Raw genomic sequence first — 22,106 nt, 5'->3', positions numbered from 1 at the left:
GATTGTGGACCTGGAGTGGTGTGGAAGGAAGGAGAGAAGCTGAATGGGAGGGCATTTTAGAAGAAAGAGAAAGAAGCTGGAACTGGGGATGGGAGGAAGGGAAGAGAGGGAAAAATGTTGAGTCTGGGGGTGGAAGGTAAGAATAGATGCTTAACAATGGGATGGAGGGAGGAAACAGATACTACATCAAGGGGGGAAAGGAAGAACAGAAAAGAGAGGGAGTAATGATGGACCATGGGGTCAGGAGAGAGTGGAGAGATGGACCCCATGGGGGGCAGGAGGGAAAAATGGGAGAGAAAGATGCTAGGGGGCGGAGGGAAAAGGACAGGGAGATGTCAGGCAATGAGATTGGGGTGGGCTACAAGAGTGGCGAGAGGGAGAGGAGATTCTGGAAATGGTGGAACCATGTGAGAGAAGTCAAACAGGGGTGGCAAGAAAATGAATGAGAGGTGAATAGTCAGTACAGGGGTAGAAATGTGGTAATGGGGAGTATATGGAAGAAAATAGAAGGCTGGGAAATGAGTAAAATGGGAAATGGGCGAGCTAGGGACTGAGAAGAGCTGGAAAGGTAGAAAAAGTGTTTTATTTTTAATTTATTAACTGGAATATGTTAAGGTTGTGATATGTGCATCACAGATAGTTTTTGTATTGTATTCTGTGGCATAACCAGATGGCTGATTTGGGGCAGGGAGAGGGCTTGAGCCCAAAATGGGTTGGCACCAAATGTTCTACCCACCAGAATGCAAAATATAAATACTTGAGCTGGTGGGGATCCCCCAAGCCCCACCAATTGAAACCTCCTCCTCCATCTGGCATCCAGAAATCTCAAAACTCTGCAGTTGGTGGCAGTATCCCCAAATTACCACGCCCCCCCCCCCCACCCCACCATCACACATGTTCAGATTTCATGAATGTGTGAAAGACGAGCAGGAAGGACAATGGAAAAAAGAAGAGCTTGACTGAATCCCGATATTGTGGAAGACTTAATATTTATCAACAGATTAAAATATCAGAACACTAGAGTAAGGAGTGCTTCTATCAGCGAGGTGCTTCATATTTGCTGAATGCAAGGGTGTTTTTTGTAAGTGGGGCAGGGAATATTGTTTGTTCATTTTAACCTTTAATCTTGCAAGTGGTAATATCTCTCTTCATCAATTCAGCTTATTAAACTTTAGGAAGAAAGGCTTCAGATGCTCGGCTATTTTTTAAAATTTTTCTGAATTTTTCAGTTTGCCATGCGAACTTCCCCATTAGCCAGAAACCCACCTATATTTCCTCTCTGCTTTTTTAATTTTATCTTTTTCTTACTTTTTTTATTAAAAAGTTTTCCGACTTTACTTCTGTGTACAGTCTGTTCTTCTATGTCGTTTATTATAAATGGTATTTCAAATCTTTGGGACACTAAAGTCCCCTATCTGATTTAAATGCTTTTGGCGTTGGTTTGCTCTCCAGCAGCAAAGGAGGCCCTTTGGAGTAGGCTCACAGTATATCGACCCCTGAAAGTGGACTCATGGCAAGACCAAGGCACGAGGGATGCCCAAGGCCCAGCAGAAGAAAGCTTCAGGGGTGCAACTGGCACCAGGAGCAGCTGCTCACAGGGTATGGATTGGCACCAGGAGCCTGCAGAGGAAGCAGCTGTGGGGAGCGCAATCGGCGCTTGAAGCTTGGCAGCAGGAGCAGGCCAAGCCAGTGCAACTCAGCAGGGCATTCAGCAGCCGCCAGTCTGAATGTTCCAGCAAGACTGTGAGACTTTGGAAGGACTGGGGAAGAATATAAGAAAGGAGGTAAAGGGTGGGACGCAGGCCACAATGCCATTCCTACACAAAGACTCAGGCTAGAGTGACAGGAAGGAACCAGGAGTTGCTGCTGAGGCAAAAGGACTACTGGATTAAAAGTGTGGAACTAATTGGTTGAAAAAATACTGACTATAAGGAAAAGTAATTGGTTAGAGTGTTGATATTAGACTGTGTGGTATATGGTTTATAGTCTACGTGTTCCAGTGATTATTTCAAAACAAAGTTTAAACATTGCTAATCTTTCTACACCTTTATATACCTGTATAGCAAAGCCTGTACATAATTCAATAAAGTTGTTAAATCTTTTGCTTACAGCCTTGTTCACAGAGGTCATTTGTGGGATTTCCTGGGGGGAAAAAAAAAAAGAAGGTAAACCCACTCATTAATCCTCTTCTTTCCCAGGTGGAGGCACCAGGCGTCAGAAGTGTAAGAGAACAACAAAACCTGCCCTAGGGGGGACTCCAGCCAGGTCAGGCCCCAAACCCAGAAACACCCACAAGGGAGTGTTACACATGGGACAAGAATAAAACAGACATCCTTAATAAGATTTTTTACTTCATCATTTAGAGAAGAAACGCCACTTGGGCAACATAACCCAAGAAGAGTATAGCCCAAGACATAATGCAAAATTAGATTTACATAATTCAGTATGAGTTAGCGAGAAATTAACTGTGTAATAGTAATAAGGCACCAGATAACCTTCGCCTAAGACATAAAGGCAGTACTCACAGCTATTGTGCCTAATATTTTGGGAATCAATTCAATGAAAAAAGGTTTCTCAGGGCTCGTAATGTAATACTCATCTTTAAAAAGAGATCCAATGACAATTCAAAAGAGAATACTAGAAGCCATTATTGAAGAGGAAATGGTGGTCACATAGAGGGAACACAAAATCAGCTGTCAATCAGAATGGCTTTCAGCAGCATATTTAGTACAGTAAATAACTATTTACCTTATTTTGATTTTTGCAAACATTTAGCTAAGGTGTCTCCAGTGAAATCCAGTTTTTCCCGGGGGGGGGGGGGGGGAGGGAAGTTATCAAGGTGTGGTAAAAGCTTGATTTCCCACAGGATTCAGTAACCTGCTATATCTCAGTCCCATAGGTTGCCAAATTCAGTTTTAAAAGAATAATACTGTTTGCAAGCCACTTCAGAAGCTGCATTATTCCAGCCACGGCCCAATGCTCCCAAGATTGGCAGAAGGGGTCCCCCCTCGGTTAAAGCCCCCTGCCTACTCCACACTCCAAAAGGTCCATGCCGCCCCACTTCCCAAATTGTCTTCGACCCCCTCATAGGGCTGCCTTTCACTATTCGTGGTGAAGGGGGGCGGATCTTCGAGCAGGAGCGATGCCCAGTCATAAGAACATACAAGTGTTGCCATACTGGGACAGAGCAAAGGTCCATCAAGCCAAGTATCCTAATTCCAACAGTGGCCAATTCAGGTTACAAGTACCTGGCAAGATCCAAAAACAGTACAATACATTTTATGCCGCTTATCCAATTGTTCCTGCCCAGTCCGGCACCAGTTGCAAAATCTGTCTCTGCAGCTCCTGGGGCCTAGCCCCCTCAGGTACACTGACTATTTGGGGCACTAATACCCCCTCACCAGGCAGTGTGGATAAGAAGACTGGAGAGTCCATACTATGGTCTTTACCTATCATTTTTCTCTGATTCTAGGTATATACAACTTTGGATTACAAGTGCAGGCACACAGTTTGGTTCAGTTTTCCATCAGCACCATTGTTATTTTGAAAACAGTACTGTTTACTGACTGAACACTTTTCTCTTCAATGACTGCTTCACTCAGTCTAGCTTACTATTAGCCAGAATTTATATATAACACACACATACATATATATGCACAACCACACACACCACTGGGACTGACTAATCATTTATTTTTGTATGTGGTAGCATGTACGTTTGTTTTGCCGACATGTTGTGTAAATATTTTTTCAGAATTATTTTTTTTAAGATACATTTAAAGTAATGTGCAACTCTGCTCACGTCTGGGAGAATGCCAACAAATAATAGCGAAGCCTAGAGAAGTGCCTGGGATTTCAATGTACTTTTATAAATGACAGATTAACACTGCCAGTCATCGAACTGCTATTTAATTGACATACAGTCTATTTTTAATTTAATAACTTCTGAATGAATTCTAAGAACATTTAGTTATTGGTGGCAAGGTTTTGCAATGATTGTATTACAAGGAACTTGCTTGACATGCTCATTTCTGGCAGTTGAATGACTGTGATCCTTGGTGGGGGTCATGGCTCTGGTAGCATTTTTTGACAGCTAAAACTTTGACTTATCTTTAGCAGTTTTTTGATTCATTATTCTTTCAGAAGGATGTCCATGGCAAAAATTTTCAGACTGGTTTATGTTCAGATAAAATTGGCCTTTTAGGTTGTTTTCGGTTTGCATATTTATTTATTTTATTTTGTAGCATTTGTATCCCACATTTTCCCACCTATTTGCTGGCTCAATGTGGCTTACATTTGCCGTAGTGGCGAATGCCATTTCCGGTCTACAGAGTTGCACATGGTTTTACATTCAGTGCGTACGTACATGGTATAAGAATACATTGTGATCTTGCGTTGGTGTCAACATTTTGTTGTTGCTCAGGTATCGACATTAGGGTAAAAGTGATAGTGTTTGGCAGTGAGGTTAGTCAGCATTGTGTGGTTACATAGTAATCGATATTAGATTAGAAGTGGGATTGTTTATTAAAAGCATTGAGGTTATTCGATCGTGTGATTAAGGTCGATCCAGTCTTATTCTTCAGTCTTTTGTTTAAATCTGTTTTATTGATGGAATTACATCAGATACAACAGTTAAAATCACGATATAACATTCCTTAAACATGTAGCTCCATACAATTTCCGCCCCCCGCCCCCTCCCTGTTTCTTCAGTCTTATTGTTTAGTAATTAGGATGGTTGTTTGTGGTATGCCTTCTTGAATAAGTCAGTTTTCAATAGTCTTTGGAAGATAGTTAAATCTTGCGTTTTTTTATGGTCTTCGGAAGTGCGTTTCATAGTTGCGTGCAAATGTTATGAAAAACTGGTTGCGTACGTGGACTTGTATTTTAATCCTTTGCAGTTGGGGTAATGGAGGTTAAGGAATGTGCGTGCTGATTTTTTTGCGTTCCTAGCAGGTCTACAAGGTCTGTCATGTAGGCCGGAGCGTCCCCTTGTATAATTTTGTGGACCATGGTGCAAACTTTGAACACAATTTGTTCTTCTAATGGAAGTCAGTGTAGTTTTTCTCTTAAGGGTTTGGCGCTTTCATATTTTGCTTTCCCAAATATGAGTCTGGCTGCTGTGTTTTGGGCTGTTTGAAGATTCTTAATGACCTGTTCTTTGCAACCTGCGTAAATTGCATTACAGTAGTCTAGGTGACTTAGCACCATTGCTTGTACTAGGCTGCAGAATGTTTCCCTTGGGAAGTAAGGTTTGATTCTTTTAAGTTTCCACATTGCGTAGAACATTTTCTTTTTTGTATTTTTCGCATGGTCTTCTAGTGTGAGATTTCGGTCAATCGTAACTCCCAGAATTTTCAAACTATCAGAGACCGGAAGAGTACAGGCTGGAGTGTTTATAGTATTGTTTTTATTTGAGTTGCATTGTGAAGATAAGATCAGACATTGTGTCTTTTCTGCATTTAGTTTCAATTGGAATGCATCCGCCCATGAATTCATTATTTGGAGGCTATGTTGGATTTCTTTTGTAATTTCAGTTAGGTCATGCTTGAACGGGATGTATATCGTGACATCATCTGCATAAATGTACGGGTTGAGACCATTCATCCATTCATGTCAAAGAGGCAAGTAATTTGGCACTTTAAAGTGGGGTTTTTCCATCCATTTTTACTGAAACTTGTTTGAAATTTGCTGGCAGACATTTGTCACAGATGCAGCAAACACTCCAAGACATCAGGAATAGCATGAAGCTACCACAAAGGGACAAAACAGCACTAAAAATTGAAGATCCCCAAAGCAGCATGAAAGGGGTAAAGCAGCAACAACATTGGCATGAAGAAAGCAAGGCAATAAGAACAAAAGGTTTGGGCACTGATGTTCATTGGGGGCTGGGAGGGGCATTGAGGTTCAGTGCATAGGTCAGTATTCCAAGTGGCATCAATACCAAGGTCTCCTAAGGTACCTGGGTCTATGACATTTCTTATGGTAGAGTGGACTGGACCTTGGGGTGATGGTGTCTGAAGATCTCAAAGTGATGAAACAATGCGACAAGGCGGTAGCCTCAGCCAGAAGGATGATAGGCTGCATAGAGAGAGACAGATATAACTGGCAGAAGAAAGGAGGTATTGATGCCACTGTGCAAGTCACTGGTGACGCCCCACTTGGAGTTTTGTGTTCAGTTTTGGATGCCATATCTTGGTAAGGATGTAAAATGATGAAGCAGTTCAGAGAAAAGTGACGAAAATGGTATGGGGTTTATGTCATGATAGTGTGGCTTGCAGCTCGCTGCAGAACCTCACAGACACAGGTAAAGTACAGTGTAAAGTCAAAGGAAAAGCTTTACTGGTGAATAAGTAATCAAAGCAAGACAGTCTATTTCTGTTACAGACTCGCTTCCACCCTGGGTAACAAGCACATTAACATTTACTTCCTTCTCTCTTAACAGTTCTAGTTACATAAATCCAGACCTGGCTCCAACGAGGTCACTCAGGAGCTGGGTCTTCACAAAAAAATAAAGGCACTCTTACCTTTGCGGTCTTCTGTTCATTCTCATGCAATCCCTGGGCATCTACAGGGTGTAAACCTCTAGGCTAGGCCACTCCTTACCACCCTGGGACTCCTCCACAGGTACTACAGCCCAGCCAACTCTTTACTTGGAGCCTCACTCCAAGAGATCTCTGCACTCAGGATCTCTCTATTGGAGACCTCTTGCCTCAGAACTTCTCTGATCCACTCTCCTCCAGGGCATTTAACTACCTCCTGGCCCGACTCTCTGACAAGGCAGGATAGCGCCACCTGCCGTAAGTTGCCTAAACTACAACTTCAGTGAGGGACGCCTGCTGCTATACCACTCCCTCACAACTTGGTAACTTGGAACTAGCAGTTGCAGCAATCATTTCCTGTATGAATTGTGAGGGAAATAAAGCACTAGATAAAGAGGACGCAGTACTAGCACCAGTTGGATGATGACCCAACGCACCAATAAAGATCAAACGCAGGCAGAAGAGGAAGATTGGCGTCTATATACAAAAGACACCAAACACAGAAGATGCAAAGTGACAGCATGGTTGATAGGATTAGACTGGCAGATTACTTGGTCATATCTAAGCAACGTTCGGAAGAGGCAGCGATGTCAAAGAACAGAGAATGGTGAAGCAGAAGTTTTATGTTAGGAAGTTTCCCAGTAATCTAAGCATGAAGCAGCATAAAAATCTGTTCAAACAAACCAAACCAATGTCTAACTGTCTGTCTATGACATCCCTTTGAAGCCGTATTTTAACATCTTTGGCAGCACTAACAGGAATACCAGTCAAAGCACATTTAATAGCGTGCATTAGTAGACAAAGAATTCTGTCTGCTTTTCCTTGGGTATTAGAAGTAGGTCATCTAAAACTGTATATCATTTTGATAATATTTATGTGACGGGGCCTCACTACAAAAGAGATTCCTTGTCCCCTTGACCTTACAAAGGACAGAGTATTAAGCCTACCAGATTTCTGGAGTTTTCTTTCCCTGATTGGAATGAAACCCAAAACAAATACATTATTGCTTGCTTTGGGACTCAGGCATAGCTGGTAGGCAGCTAAGGACAGAACCTGGAGTGGATTCCTTTGAGCCAGGTCAGTGAGACCCCAATTAAGTTTCAGAATAGCCTCAGCAGTGACCAAAATCATATCCACAGACTATTTGAATTCTGGGGATTTCTAATGCAACCTGGAAAATATGAGAAGTTATCAATGTGGGCTACTGCTCAAATGTCTTAACCTCAGTTATTAGTAACTAGGTCTCAGAGCATAAAATGGGACCTGTGCTAAACTAGCACCAGATAGTGGTAAAATAACACATCTTAATGGTAGCCCCTCAGTTGGGAGATGAGAGAGAATCAAGGAGGACACAAAGTACAGATGGACTGCAGAAACCCAGAGGACAGTCTCTGAGACCCAGGGGTTGCAGCAAACAGAGTTGAACTGCTACTGAATTTCAAATAAAGGCAGTGGTCTGCTGGAGCTGGCTCGCACCGGCTCACCAGAGCCGTTTGTTAGATTTTTAAGAATTTTGGGAGCCGGTTGTGATTTATACTACATTAGCACAATTAGTAAAAGGCCCCCTAATTTTGGTAGTTGTTTAGATTACAAAGCTTGAGTCACTTATTTATATGCATATTTGTTTTTTTGGAGGGGGTGATCTTGGATTAAGATGAGGGATCGTGTATGTTCATCAACACGAGACACAACAAAAGCCTACCTCTTCAATGTTGCTTTCGGCACCTAACCTTTATACCTTTCAGGAAATCTAGACTGCCCCCACTTGACTGACTGTACATTTGTCCTTTAGATTGTAAGCTCCTTTGAGCAGGGACTGTCCTTCTATGTTAAATTGTACAGCGCTGCGTAACCTTAGTAGCGCTTTAGAAATGTTAAATAGTAGTAATAGTGCAATAAGAAACAATGTCCTACAAGCACAAGCTTTTGTGGTTGGCATGCGGGACACAGTGGCTCAAGCCCACCCAACAGTAACACTCGTTTAGCAGTAGCTGGTGGGGATTTCTAGCTCCACCAGCTGAAGTCTTTCCCCTGATGGTAACAAAAACGCTACTCTCCACGATACTGGCACCTGCGCATTCTCAGTTTTCAGCACATGCCTGCTGCAGAGTGCTAAGGTAGAAAGAAGCGTTTCATGCCAGCCGAGATATTTTTTGGGTGGTGGTGGTGAGGGGAGAACACTTGGTGCCCACCCACTTCTTATCTAGGCCCACCCAAAATCTGTTGTCTGGCTACGCCCCTGGCGGGACAACTGCATAGACTGGATGGGCTAATTGCCCTTTATGTTCAGTCTTCTAATGTGTTACTAGGTAAAGCACTGAAATAGCTTTTTATGCTGAAACACCATCAACAGCTGGGATTGTTTTCTTTACAGCACAGATATTCAGGAGAGATTTAATTACACTGTAGAAACATGCCAATGTGACATACAGTAATCAAGTTGGGCTGACAAAGTTTATTATTTAGGGCATGCAGTCCTCCGGACTCCAACTGTAACAGCAGAACCAAACTAAAAAATAACATTCAAGCACAAAGTCCTACTATTTTCTGTTATCTAATTTGAAAGACACAGACTACCAGAATAGTATTAATCACAAAGGGCATGGGGGAGGGGGGCAGGGAGGACAGTCACACAGGTTAAAAGATCAATTAAAAACAAACAAAATCATTGGCACACCTGGTGTTAAATCAGGACAACGCAGCTAATTAACAGCAAGATATAACTTCTGCAAACCACTGTCCAAACGCCTGCAATTCAGCATCAAACTGCATGGACTTGCAGTGCACCAACTAAACAGTAGTGAGGAAAGCAATGGAAACTACGAGTAGCTATTTATCTGCAAAAGGAAGGCTTCACAACAGTAATATCAAATAAGGAAAGCAAAATCTCGAAACCAAAAGGACTACCCAGAAAATCCCTTACTTTTTACTCTATTTATACCCAGAGTTAATCAGTTATAACTTCCTTCCTTCAAAGACAAAACAAAACAAAAGAATACCAAGCACATGCAGTTGTCCATCTTAAGATACTACTGCAGAAGTAGGGACCATTCCTATCTCACAGCTACATCTAATCTTCCTAATTTATGGTGTACAATCCCAGCAAGAGAGTCTTACAACTCAACATTCCACCTACAGACTCTTTCATTTGGTGAACAAATGCGCTTTTAGCTCCTGCTGCCTTAGTACAATCCTGTCATTATTCATCCACATACTGTCATTATTCATCCACATACACTGTAGCTTTTGTGTCTTACTTTCATACCTAGTGTTTATTTAAATGACTATAATTTGAATATTACACACGGCAGAGTTTTGCATCAAAGGAAACTCATTGACTGAGTTGAAATGGTTTGTAATTATACAGGGAAAGGAAAGTAAACCAATTTATTTTACCATTGTAGACGATAGTTGTTCTTGGGGTTGCATCCAAATCTGTAGTTGGCCTTCTGGAGGAATATCCCATTATCGATACCGCAAAGAATGCCAGTAGATAACTAATGAGGTGTCTCTTCATCCTGTTCCTGGTTTACAAAGTCCACCAAATGCACAACTGGAAACTCCTTCTATAGACTGGACGGCACAGTACTTCTGAAGAATGTCTCGCTCTAGACTAACATCATTCTGAAATGCAAAATGTATAACAGCACAATTAAAAAACAATTTTAAGAAGTTTTTCCCTTAAAGTATTTTAGGATTCCCCCCCCCCCCCTTAAAAAAGTCCTCAAAGTAGGGGGAACAAAGAAATAAAACAGCTGACAGCAATGAGGTGCTACTGCCTCTACAACATTAGGGTAAGACACTACCATAAAACAAACTTAACGAAGAGTTCCCTCAAGCCCAGTCTTGGCTGTGTAGTACATTAATTGAAACTTAGGTTAAAATACGCTTGTGTAACTCAGGATGTGATCGCTGGCAAGTACATATAGCAGAAGAGCTATCTAGATGTCTCATAACAGCAACTTTATCTGTCATTGATGTTAAATATGCTTCCTCCGTGTCCTTTTCTTATTTGGATTTATTAACTGGTTTTATGAAGAGATTCTCCCAAGGTGGTGTACAGCAGCTACAGCCTGACATAAAACTTACAGTTTTAACAGCATAATCATAGTGAAATGATCAGACATCAGCATAAATACAATCAATGAAGTAAACTTGAAGATGGCAAACAAACCTAATAGGAATAAAATGATATATAGTATCAGAAAAATATGAATATGTATGCTTCCACTGAATGCAAATATATCTCACACATGTTCATTGTGGGAATCCTGAAAAATCAGGCAGGGTTGTGGACCTTTAGGACTGTATTTGACGACGCCTGTCATACATCGTTATAGGCAGTATTTGCATTCCCATCCTTCATCCTAATGTGATTTGATTTCTTTTTTTTTGCATTGGCATCTTTTTGTAATAAAAGGTATTATAGCTGTTACGCTCCCACCTTAGTTTATTTTAAATCTTCTTCTTCAAATTTACCCTGCGCCATCTAAGCTATATTTAGACTGTTTAAGAAATGATTCCACAGAGGCGCTGGCAAGGATCAGTACAATGTTGCTAAAGGGGAACAGCTTTAACTAAAAAACATACCCTCTTTAAAACACAAGAATTCAACAGATTGAGAGTAAAAAAAAAAGTCTTCTTGGCCCATGCTGCTGCTTTAAAGGTCCCAAACATGGTAGGGTCTAAGGGGCCCCTTTTACTATGCCGCACAGGCGCCTACGCGCGTCAATTTTGAACTACAGCCCAGCTACCACATGGCCCAGGCAGTAATTTCATTTTTTTTTTTTACACATATCAAGTCACTTAACCCTCCATTGCCCCATGTAAGCTGCATTGTGCCTGCCATGAGTGGGAAAGCGCGGGGTACAAATGTAACAAAAAAAAAAAATATCCACTAAGTAAGCCAGAGATTTTCTGGCACACGGCGCTAGCCGGGCAGTAACTGACATTGTATGCGCGTAGACCATTATCTCCCGGTTAACACGCGAGACCGTAGCACTAGATCAATGGGTGGTGGTAAGGTCTCAGGCCTAAAATGGACGCGTGCCAATTTAAATTTTGCTACATGTCCATTTTGGGCCAAAACAAAAAAAAAGGGTTTTTTCTTGCAGGTGTACTGAAAAATGTACCTGCGCACCTCCAATACATGTGTCTATACCAGTGCAGCCTATTTTTCTGAGCACCTTAGTAAAAGGACCCCTTTGTATGGAAAAATGTCACCATGTATAGCGCCACACATGGTAATGGATTACAATGGATGAACATTGTTACTATCCTGCTTATTTTCGAAGAAGGCCGGCCATCTTCCGACACAAATCGGGAGATGGTCGGCCTTCTCCTAAACCTGGCCAAATCGGTATATCGAAAGCCGATTTTGGCTGGCTTCAACTGCTTTCCGTCACATAGTCGGCCAAAGTTAAAGGGGGCGTGTCGGCAGGGTACCGAAGGCGGGACGGGGTTACGAGATGGCCGGCTTCGGACGATAATGGAAAAAAGAAGGCCGGCTCTGACAAGCACTTGGCCGGCTTTACTTGGTCCATTTATTTTTAGGACCAAGCTTCAAAAAAGTGCCCCAACTGACCTAATGACCACCGGAGGGAATTGGGGATGACCTCACCTTACTCCCCCAGTGGTCACAAACCCCCTCCCACCCCCCACCCCCCAAAAAAATAAACATTTTTGTGCCAGCCTCTATGCCAGCCTCAAATGTCATACCCAGCTCCATCACAGCACTATGCAGGTCCCTGGAGCAGTTTTAGTGGGTACTGCAGTGCACTTCAGGCAGGCAGACCCAGGCCCATCTCCCCCTACCTGTTACACTTGTTGTGGTAAATAGGAGCCCTCCAAAACCCACCACAAACCCACATTTAGGTGCTCCCCTTCACCCGTAAGGGCTATGGTAGTGGTGCACAGTTGTGGAGAGTGGGTTTGGGGGGGGGGGGGGGGTTGAGGGGCTCAGCACACAAGGTAAGGGAGCTATGTACCTGGGAGCTTTTTCTAAAGTCCACTGCAGTGCCCCCTGGGGTGCCCGGTTTGTATCCTGGCATGTCAGGGGGACCAGTGCACTACAAATGCTGGCTCCTCCCATGACCAAATGCATTGGATTTGGCCAGGTTTGAGATGGCCGCCATTAGTTTCCATTATCGCCGGAAACCAATGGCGGCCATCTCTAAGGCCGGCCCAAATGTTGAGATTTGGCCGGCGCCGACCGTATTATCGAAACGAAAGATGGCCGGCCATCTTGTTTTGATAATACGGTCAGGTATGCCGCTTTACGGTGCCGGCCTTAGAGATGGCCACCCATATAAATGGCCAGCCCCGTTCGATTATGCCCCTCTACGTATCCTATAAAAAGAAAAATAAAGATTGATTTTTCCAGAAAGCTTTCACTGATCTGTGCTATGCACAGATGGAACTCACCTATGCATTATGTAAATTGGAAGATTCTCTGCCATAAGAGCTGCATTTGCCGTTCTATTTATATCAATAATAAATGTATTAAATCCTGGAAGCAGAAGCCTCAAAAATAAGATATGCAGTAATGATTCAATTAAATAGTACTCTTTCCATGCAGAATGCCAGAAGCCAAGATAACATAAATAATGGCCAGCAGTCTAAGACGCAGGCACAATTCACTACTTTGTGTAAGCATGAATAAAACATAACTGACATCAAATGGTAATCATTAATATCAGTCAAAGCAATTGCTAAGATCATTTAAATAGGCCATATTTTTGAATTCCATAATCAGAAATTCTGTACCACAAGGAAACCTCCAGGGAATTAAGATTCAAAGATGGGTTGGGGCTCTGGTCATTTATGCCCAGGAAGGTTGCCATGGTCGATTTGGATTTTAGATCTAATTACTTGCATTTCCCAGATGCGAACTCAAGACAAGTTACATATACAGTTACAGCTGGTGGATCCCTGTTACAAGAGGGTTTATCTTATTTGTACCTGAGGCAACGGCAGATACTGTGCAGTGCTTTAGACAATGAACCTCTTTTTAACACCTTTCTCTTGACCTCTCTTCTCCACTACTTCTTTCCTATTACAAACTATAGTTCCTTGCTTACCTGTACTTGTACATAAACCACTTTGATTTGGTTTACACAAAAAAAGCAGTATATAAAGTCAAAAACATAACAGAGGGTGAAGTGACTTGTCCGAAGTCACAAGCTGCATCTGTGGTAGAGCGGCATTTCAACTCAGGCTTCCCTGGGCATGGAAGATAGGACATGACTTTTGATTCAAAAGAAGCTAAGATAAATTAGGACAATATCCCAGAGATCCTAGATGAAAAAATACATAATGGGGATTTTGTATTCCAGTGAATCCCAGAAAAACAAAGGCAGAGTAGGAAGAGAACAACTGCCCCAATCATTTTTTTAAGGCAGAACTATAGCAAATACCCTTGCTCGTCTCTCATCTGAATAGTTATTTGTTCCCGGATCCTGGTCATAGTAACGGAGTTCCAAATAATGAATTGACTGCTCACTATCAAAATCTCAGCCAGCCAGCACAACTCCCATGTTCTCTCAGCCAGAGGAGCCAACTTTTCAAAATTATTGGGGGTGCTAACTCCAATGGAAGTTATCCCATCCCTGGCCACATTCAAGGAGTTTGCTCAAGCACCCGCACAGCTGGCACCTATGTCCTCAGCTCCCTCTCTCTCTTGTTCTCAAGGATCAGGCCAGAGGCTGGGCATTTTCTGAAACACTGAGACAAAGCCTGCAAGAAGAAAGGAGGTACAAGATGCCAAGGATAACTGCCCTACTTGAAGCCCACCAAATAGAAAAATGTGGGGACTAACATTCAATGTCTGTTAGCACCAGTGTCCCAAACATTTGAACTTATAGCAAGAATTTCATATAACTGCAATGACAATCAACTTTATCTAATTTTTTATGGGGATCATCAGATCTAACTGCATCTCACACCATATGAACAGTCATGTTCTTTCATCACAGAAAAAATGGTTGTGGTGCAAATCTTCATAAGATCACCCTTCTTTTCTAGATTATTACTTTCTTTTTTTTTGGTATTTTACATCTTTTTATGTGCCATAACTGTGCAGTATACCAGCATTGCTCAAATATAGCAAACGTGCTTTTTAGCATAGAGTTATCTTTGAACGGTGGCAGCTTACAACCACAGGAGAAGGTGGACCGGCTGATTCTTTCAGTTAGGCCGCTGTTTCAGGCATATGTGAAGGGACCTCCCTATAGTTGCAAGGTCAGAGGCAGGAGATAGACCTAAGACAAAGCTAGATAGCAGGGAGTGGGCTTAAATACTGAAGAAACAGAAAAAGTAAACACTGGGCCTTCAGGAATGAGAAAAATGCAATCCTTTATTAATGATGAATACCCGACACGGGCCGTGTTTCGGCGTACAAACGCCTGCATCAGGGGTCAAAAAGCTCTTCTAGGTCAGCTAGTTAGCTAGTAGATAAAGATGATTAACAAACAGCTTATATTCCCTGGGGGCATTTGAACGGGTAGTGGTTGCTGCAGCCTGGCCAGGGGAGCAATGGACTATGAGACTGGCCCCGGCGTTATCCGGGGAGGCGCTGGCAGCTTTTCGCAGTCTCCCTGCTGTTGAGATTGCGGACTATGCTAAGCTTAAACGGGCTATTCTGGACAGGCTGCCAGCGCCTCCCCGGATAACGCCGGGGCCAGACTCATAGTCCATTGCTCCCCTGGCCAGGCTGCAGCAACCACTACCCGTTCAAATGCCCCCAGGGAATATAAGCTGTTTGTTAATCATCTTTATCTACTAGCTAACTAGCTGACCTAGAAGAGCTTTTTGACCCCTGAAACACGGCCCGCGTCGGGTATTCATCATTAATAAAGGATTGCATTTTTCTCATTCCTGAAGGCCCAGTGTTTACTTTTTCTGTTTGTATGTTGCTTTCCCTTTGACTTAAATACTGAAGGACATCATAGGCCTATGTTTTCTGCAATTATGAATTGTATAGTCAGTCAGTGAAGGCATGTGGAGTAGTATGGTAACAAATAATCAGTGATTCACACTGAAGGCCATGGCAGGCATACAGGAGGGGGTCTGCACAGAAATGAAACGAGACAGTAAATGTAGAAATTATGACAATATACCAAAAAAACTCAGCAGTGGTGAGTCAGAATCTGCTTTGAGAAGATTGGTATCCTACATCCCCTGAAGAAGCCCTATGGTGAAACGGATGCCCTGTTGTGATTACCGCATGCAGCTAAGCTCAGCCCGTTAAGATGTACTTTTTACAATTTATAATTTTGTAGTGGGGAGCGTTTGTTGATTGCTTTCCCCTTCCCTTTCTATTTTTTGGTGTTTTTTGATTTTCACACGATGCAGTAAGAAAAACCAAAAAAGATTTAAAAGTTTTACACAACCAATCTGGTTGGTCGGGGGATTTTGGCCGATGATTACACAGAAGTATTGTGACTAGTTTGCTTCAGCTGCTCTAGCCTTAGAGCCTAGCGTCACCTTTGTCTGAGGTCTTTCCCCCCGTTTTTCACAATTTTTGAGTGTTGTTCATTTATACCAAGCAATACACTCGTTTTTTTGTTATACTCTTGAGATTGACTTTAAGCGAGCTTCCCCTTTTGTGTTTGTTACTCATGTAAAAATTATGTAAATAATCGGGATGTGTTTTATCTAAAATACCTGGCACATAGTATAGCCCTATCATACAAGAACAAACAGGTTTTGAGCAGAATTTGTTTTCCTGAAAGGTGTGTGAAGATATGAAGTCAGACACTGACCACTTCAAGCTACCATTTGACTACATTTTGCTAACTACACGTGTCTGGCCTGTATAATTTTATGTACATTCTACCAAAACAGGTAGTGCTATACAGCATCACTCATTAGTGAGATGCAATTAACAAGATTAGCAATTATGTGTAACTTTCTTTAAATTAGTCACCTTATTTTCTAACTCTTTTTACTCTTATCTATATGTTCCATCTTTGCTTATACCCTTCACTGTCAATTAAAATGTTCTACTACCTATTGTGTTGACATTGTAAGTACTATACTATGCCATACTTTGTGTTATTTGAATATTTTTACTGCTGTAATTGCCTATTGCTCAGGTTTGATTTATTCTTACTGTAACATAGTAGATGACGGCAGAAAAAGACCTGCACAGTCCATCCAGTCTGCCCAACAAGATAACTCATATTTGCAGCTTTTTGTGTATACCCTACTTTGATTTGTACCTGTGCTCTTCAGGGCACAGACCGTATAAGTCTGCCCAGCACTACCCCCGCCTCCCAACCACCAGCCCCACCTCCCAACCACCGGCTCTGGCACAGGCACAGGCACAGGCACAGACCGTATAAGTCTGCCCAGCACTATCCTCGCCTCCCCACCACCAGCCCTGCCTCCCAACCACCGGCTCTGGCACAGACCGTACAAGTCTGTCCAGCACTATCCCCGCCTCCCAACCACCAGTCCCGCTTCCCACCACCGGCTCTGGCACAGACCGTATAAGTCTGCCCAGCCCTATCCCCGCCTCCCAACCACCAGCCCCGCCTCCCGATCTTGACTAAGCTCCTGAGGATCCATTCCTTCGGCACAGGATTCCTTTATGCTTATCCCACGCATGTTTGAATTCCGTTACTGTTTTCATTTCCACCACCTCCCGCGGGAGGGCATTCCAAGCATCCACTACTCTCTCCGTGAAAAAATACTTCCTGACATTTTTTCTTGAGTCTGCCCCCCTTCAATCTCATTTCATGTCCTCTCGTTCTACCACCTTCCCATCTCCGGAAAAGGTTCGTTTGCGGATTAATACCTTTCAAATATTTGAACGTCTGTATATCACATCACCCCTGTTTCTCCTTTCCTCAAGAGTATACATGTTTAGTTCAGCAAGTCTCTCCTCATACGTCTTGTAACACAAATCCCATACCATTCTCGTAGCTTTTCTTTGCACCGCTTCAATTCTTTTTACATCCTTAACAAGATACGGCCTCCAAAACTGAACACAATACTCCAGGTGGGGCCTCACCAATGACTTATACAGGGGCATCAACACCCCCTTTCTTCTGCTGGTCACACCTCTCTTTATACAGCTTAACAACCTTCTAGCTACGGCCACTGCCTTGTCACACAGTTTCGTCGCCTTCAAATCCTCAGATACTATCACCCCAAGATCCCTCTCTCCGCCCGTACCTATCAGACTCTCCCCGCCTAACACATACGTCTCCCGTGGATTTCTACTTCCTAAGTGCATCACTTTGCATTTCTTCGCATTGAATTTTAATTGCCAAACCTTAGACCATTCTTCTAGCTTCCGTAGGTCCTTTTTCATGTTTTCCACTCCCTCCGGGGTGTCCACTCTGTTACAGATCTTAGTATCATCCGCAAATAGGCAAACTTTACCTTCTAACCCTTCGGCAATGTCACTCACAAATATATTGAACAGAATCGGCCCCAGCACCGATCCTTGAGGCACTCCACTACTTACCTTTCGCTCCTCTGAGCGAATTCCATTCACCACCACCCTCTGGCGTCTGTCCATCAACCAGTTCCTAATCCAGTTCACCACTGTACACCGCCTTGAGTGAATGCCTTCAAAAAGGCGGCAAATAAATCCTAATAAAAGTTACTAATCAGTATTACGTGCATGTACTAACAAGCCGTGTATGTCTTATCCTGGGTTGTGATTATGGAAAATCACAATATTGTAACACTTTATAAGGTGCAACACAATGCTTTGTATTCAGACAGGGAATCCGATTGCTGAGTCCATGTCTCTCAGCGCTAATACAATAAACACTTCCTTATAATGCTTATGGGAGCTGGTTATTGTGGGTCCAAGTGTTGGTGAATGGTAATCTGGAGACTTTAAACTGGACTGTTCTGGATTGCCCAGGGATACTGGCTTGGTGCCAAGCAAGAAATGTTCTGCTTACTATGGTACTGTGTATGGCTGGGTATTCTCTGTAGTCCCTTCAATGCCTCTTGATCTCTCACTTTCCTTTCCTCCTGCTAGTACAAAGCTAATATAGCATTATGGAAATTTTGAGGGTGGTTTGTTTATCTGAATAAATTTGCACTTGCACTTTTGTTACTTCCATCTCACAGCTGGAAGTTTTCCTGTTCTTACCTCAGTGTTTCACTCCCAAAGTTGGTTTCAGGGATACCTTTCTTTCCAGTTTGAAGAAACCTCAAGGCTGGGTGATGCCCTTCTTTCCTGGTTGAGGGGCTCCCGAGTCTCATCAATACTCAGAGGGAGTGTTCTACTGCCACTAGCACCTTCTCTCTGAATATGGCAAGGCCATCCCAGGCTTCTACCAACTTCCAGCACCTTCTAACCTGTGAGGTCCAGAAATTTCCTATACTGGTACCTTCCTTAGTCTAACTGGAGCCATTTCTAGCAGGTGCAGGATGTACACCGTTCAGCAAAAGGCTAAGGGTTAGAATGGGCCTCAGGAACAATACTGGAATAACTTGCAGGCAGCTCTCTCCTATTGGCTGGCTGATCACTCCTCACTACTGAATTTTAGGGAACAGCAGTGAGAATTCAGGCAGTTTTACCCTGCTTAATATCTCAATGTTACACAAGAGGAAACTAGCAAGAAGACTAAGATCAACATGATGAGAAAAATAAAATGAGCAAAGGTAGGGGGGAAAAAGCCATTTATATGACTGGATGGAAGTTTCAGTTCTGGGAATATACATCTCTGTTTTACTCAAAGGAGAACATGCATTTCTGTTTCTCTGTCTCCAGTGTGGTATTACTTACATGGTTTGGCTTCTCAGGATTTCCATTTCAGTTTTTGTCTACATTTTAATTTCTCATTTCTGGACAAGTATTCCGTATTGGGTGAAGGTCGGTCTACATTTTCAGAGTAGGTATACACTGGTGTTCTAGGGCCACTATTCAAGTGAGCCTTTTGCGGAGTAGCCCTCACGCTCTGGTAGGGACTCCATGAAAGGCTCCACTTAACACAAAACTATCTCTACTTCAGGAAGCACGTAAAAGCTTCGCTTTTCAACCTGGCCTTCAATGGAAGAAGTAACTAACTTGTTAGTCTTACACACACACAAGGAGTGATATGGGCTACACATACAGCAGCAGGACATGTTTATTCACTCCTTCCCTAGCTGAGATAATATTTAACCATCTCTCTGACCTCATGTGCAACTTTCTTTAAATCAGTCACCTTACTTTCTAACTATTCTTACTCTCTTACCTATCTATGTGTTACATCTTTGCTTATACAATACACCGTCTATTAAAATGTTTTATTACCTATTGTGCTGATACTGCAAGTAGTATACTATTGGGCTCATTTTCGAAACAGAAGGACGCCCATCTTTCGACATAAATCGGAAGATGGACGTCCTTCTCCCAAGGTCGTCCACCAAATCGGTATAATCGAAAGCCGATTTTGGATGTCCCCAACTGCTTTCCGTCGCAGGGACGGCCAAAGTTCAAGGGGGCGTGTCGGAGGCATAGCGAAGGCAGGACTTGGGCATGCCTAACACTTGGATGTCCTTGACCCATAATCAAGGCCGTCCCTGACGAACACTTGGATGACTTTACCTGGTCGTGTTTTTCTTACGACCAAGACACAGAAAAGGTGCCCGAAATGACCAGATGACCACTGGAGAGAATCAGGGATGACCTCCCCTTACTCCCCCAGTGGTCACTAACCCCCTCCCACCCTCAAAAAACATCTTTAAAAATATTGATTGTCATCCTCTATGCCAGCCTTAGATGTCATACTCAGGTCCATGACAGCAGTATGCAGGTCCATGGAGAAGTTTTAGTGGGTACTGCAGTGCACTTCAGACAGGCGGACCCAGGCCCATACCCCCCCTACCTGTTACATTTGTGGAGGAAACAGCGAGCTCTCCAAAACCCACCACAAACCCACTGTACCCACATCTAGGTGCCCCCTTCACTCGTAAGGGCTATGGTAGTGGTGTACAGTTGTGGGTAGTGGGTTTGGGGGGGGGGGGGGTTGGGGGGACTCAGCACACAAGGTAAGGGAGCTATGTACCTGGGAGAAATTTATGAAGTCCTTGGTTTCCATTATCGCCGAAAATCAGAAACGACAAAGTCTAGGGACGACCAAATCTAGGGATGACCAAATTTAAGGATTTGGACGTCCCTGACGACATTTTCAAAACGAAAGATGGACATCCATCTTGTTTCGAAAATATGGGTTTCCCCGCCTCTAGATCGGGACGTTTTGCAAGAACGTCCAAATCAAAACATGGACGTCCCTTTCGAAAATGCCCCTCCACGCCATACATTATTTGAATATTTTACCGCTGTAATTGTCTATTGCTTATGTTTGTTTGATTTATTCTTACTGTACACCACCTTGAGTGAACTTCTTCAAAAAGCCGGTAAATAAATCCTAATAAATAAATATTATATTTGCAGTACTGCCTTCTGTTGCTGTTTCAGTAATAGCAGCCAGCTCTGTGGATGCCAGTGTGGGTGTTCAGCATCCCCAATATTAAGCAAGTTCCTTCACTGTGTACTAAGAGGGGTAATTTGTATTGTGTCTGGCACCCCCTCCCAATCTCCTCTCCTCCCTGCCCCCTTTCCCCAACCTCCTCACCTACCATTACTATAACACATTAAAAAAAAAAAAAAACTTTAAATGACTTATTCACACATAAAACACAGACATATCTTCACTAAATACAGGACAAGGGATCACAAATTAGAAATATGAAGACCAAAATTGCCTAGGAAATCCAAAAAGTTAAACTAGGCAAGTAAAGCAACACTGGAGAAATAGTGCACTTCCTTTTGTATGGAACACAATCCATGGCATGGCCACAAGGAGCACTCACCTCCCCCCCTTTGGGCTCAGGCCCCCCAAAATTAGCCATCTCCCTTGCTATAGCTGGCAGAAATTCCCAAGCTCCAGCAGCTGAAGACCTCCTCTTCTGATCCAGTAGCCAGAACTCTCTAAGCTCTGCAGCTGGCAGCAGAGTCCCTGAGCTGCTACCACACATGCTCTGTTTTCATACTGGGGAGGAGGGGAAGAGCAGCAGCAACAGCAACTCACGGACACTACTGCCAGTTGCAGAGTTTGGAGAGCTCTGGCCGCTGGACCAGAGGAGGTCTTCAGCTGGTGAGGGCTCGTGGATCCCTGCCCACTCAGGTATTTATATTTTGCATTCAGGCAGGGTGCACTGGGTGCAGGGCAGGAAGAAAAATTGGTGCCCTCCTCCTTTTTACATTTCAGCTATCAACTTTTCAACTCCTTCTCTCATCATCATGCCCTAGTTATCCCATTTCCCATCTCACACTCTTTCCAAAAATACTAGGACTAGGGGGCATGCAATGAAGCTAGTAAATTTAATACGAATCTGAGAAAATATTTCTTCACTCAACATGTAATTAAACTCTGGAATTCATTGCCGCAGAATGTGATAAAGGTGGTTAGCTTAGCGGGGTTTAAAAAGGGTCTGGACGGCTTCCTAAAGAAAAAGTCCACAGACCATTATTAAATTGACTTGGGGAAAATCCACTGCTTATTTCTAGGATAAGCTTTTTTAGGATCTTGCCAGGTATTTGTGACCTGGATT

At 43.0% G+C, this 22,106-nt stretch overlaps 1 protein-coding gene across 4 annotated transcripts in view; it reads right to left on the bottom strand.

The window, feature by feature from the left end:
* SEMA4G (semaphorin 4G) overlaps nt 1–22,106 on the bottom strand; it is a 408,621-nt gene that overhangs the window by 273,179 nt on the left and 113,336 nt on the right. For all 4 annotated transcript variants that reach the window (XM_030202836.1, XM_030202840.1, XM_030202839.1 and 1 more), the window contains one exon: nt 9,936–10,163. In XM_030202836.1, coding sequence (XP_030058696.1) covers nt 9,936–10,056 — 121 coding nt within the window. In that variant the 5' untranslated portion in view covers nt 10,057–10,163. The remainder of the gene's footprint in view (nt 1–9,935; nt 10,164–22,106) is intronic.

Source organism: Microcaecilia unicolor, chromosome 5, assembly GCF_901765095.1.
Source record: "Microcaecilia unicolor chromosome 5, aMicUni1.1, whole genome shotgun sequence".
NCBI lineage: Eukaryota > Metazoa > Chordata > Amphibia > Gymnophiona > Siphonopidae > Microcaecilia > Microcaecilia unicolor.
This window is presented reverse-complemented; position numbering and strand designations above follow the sequence as displayed.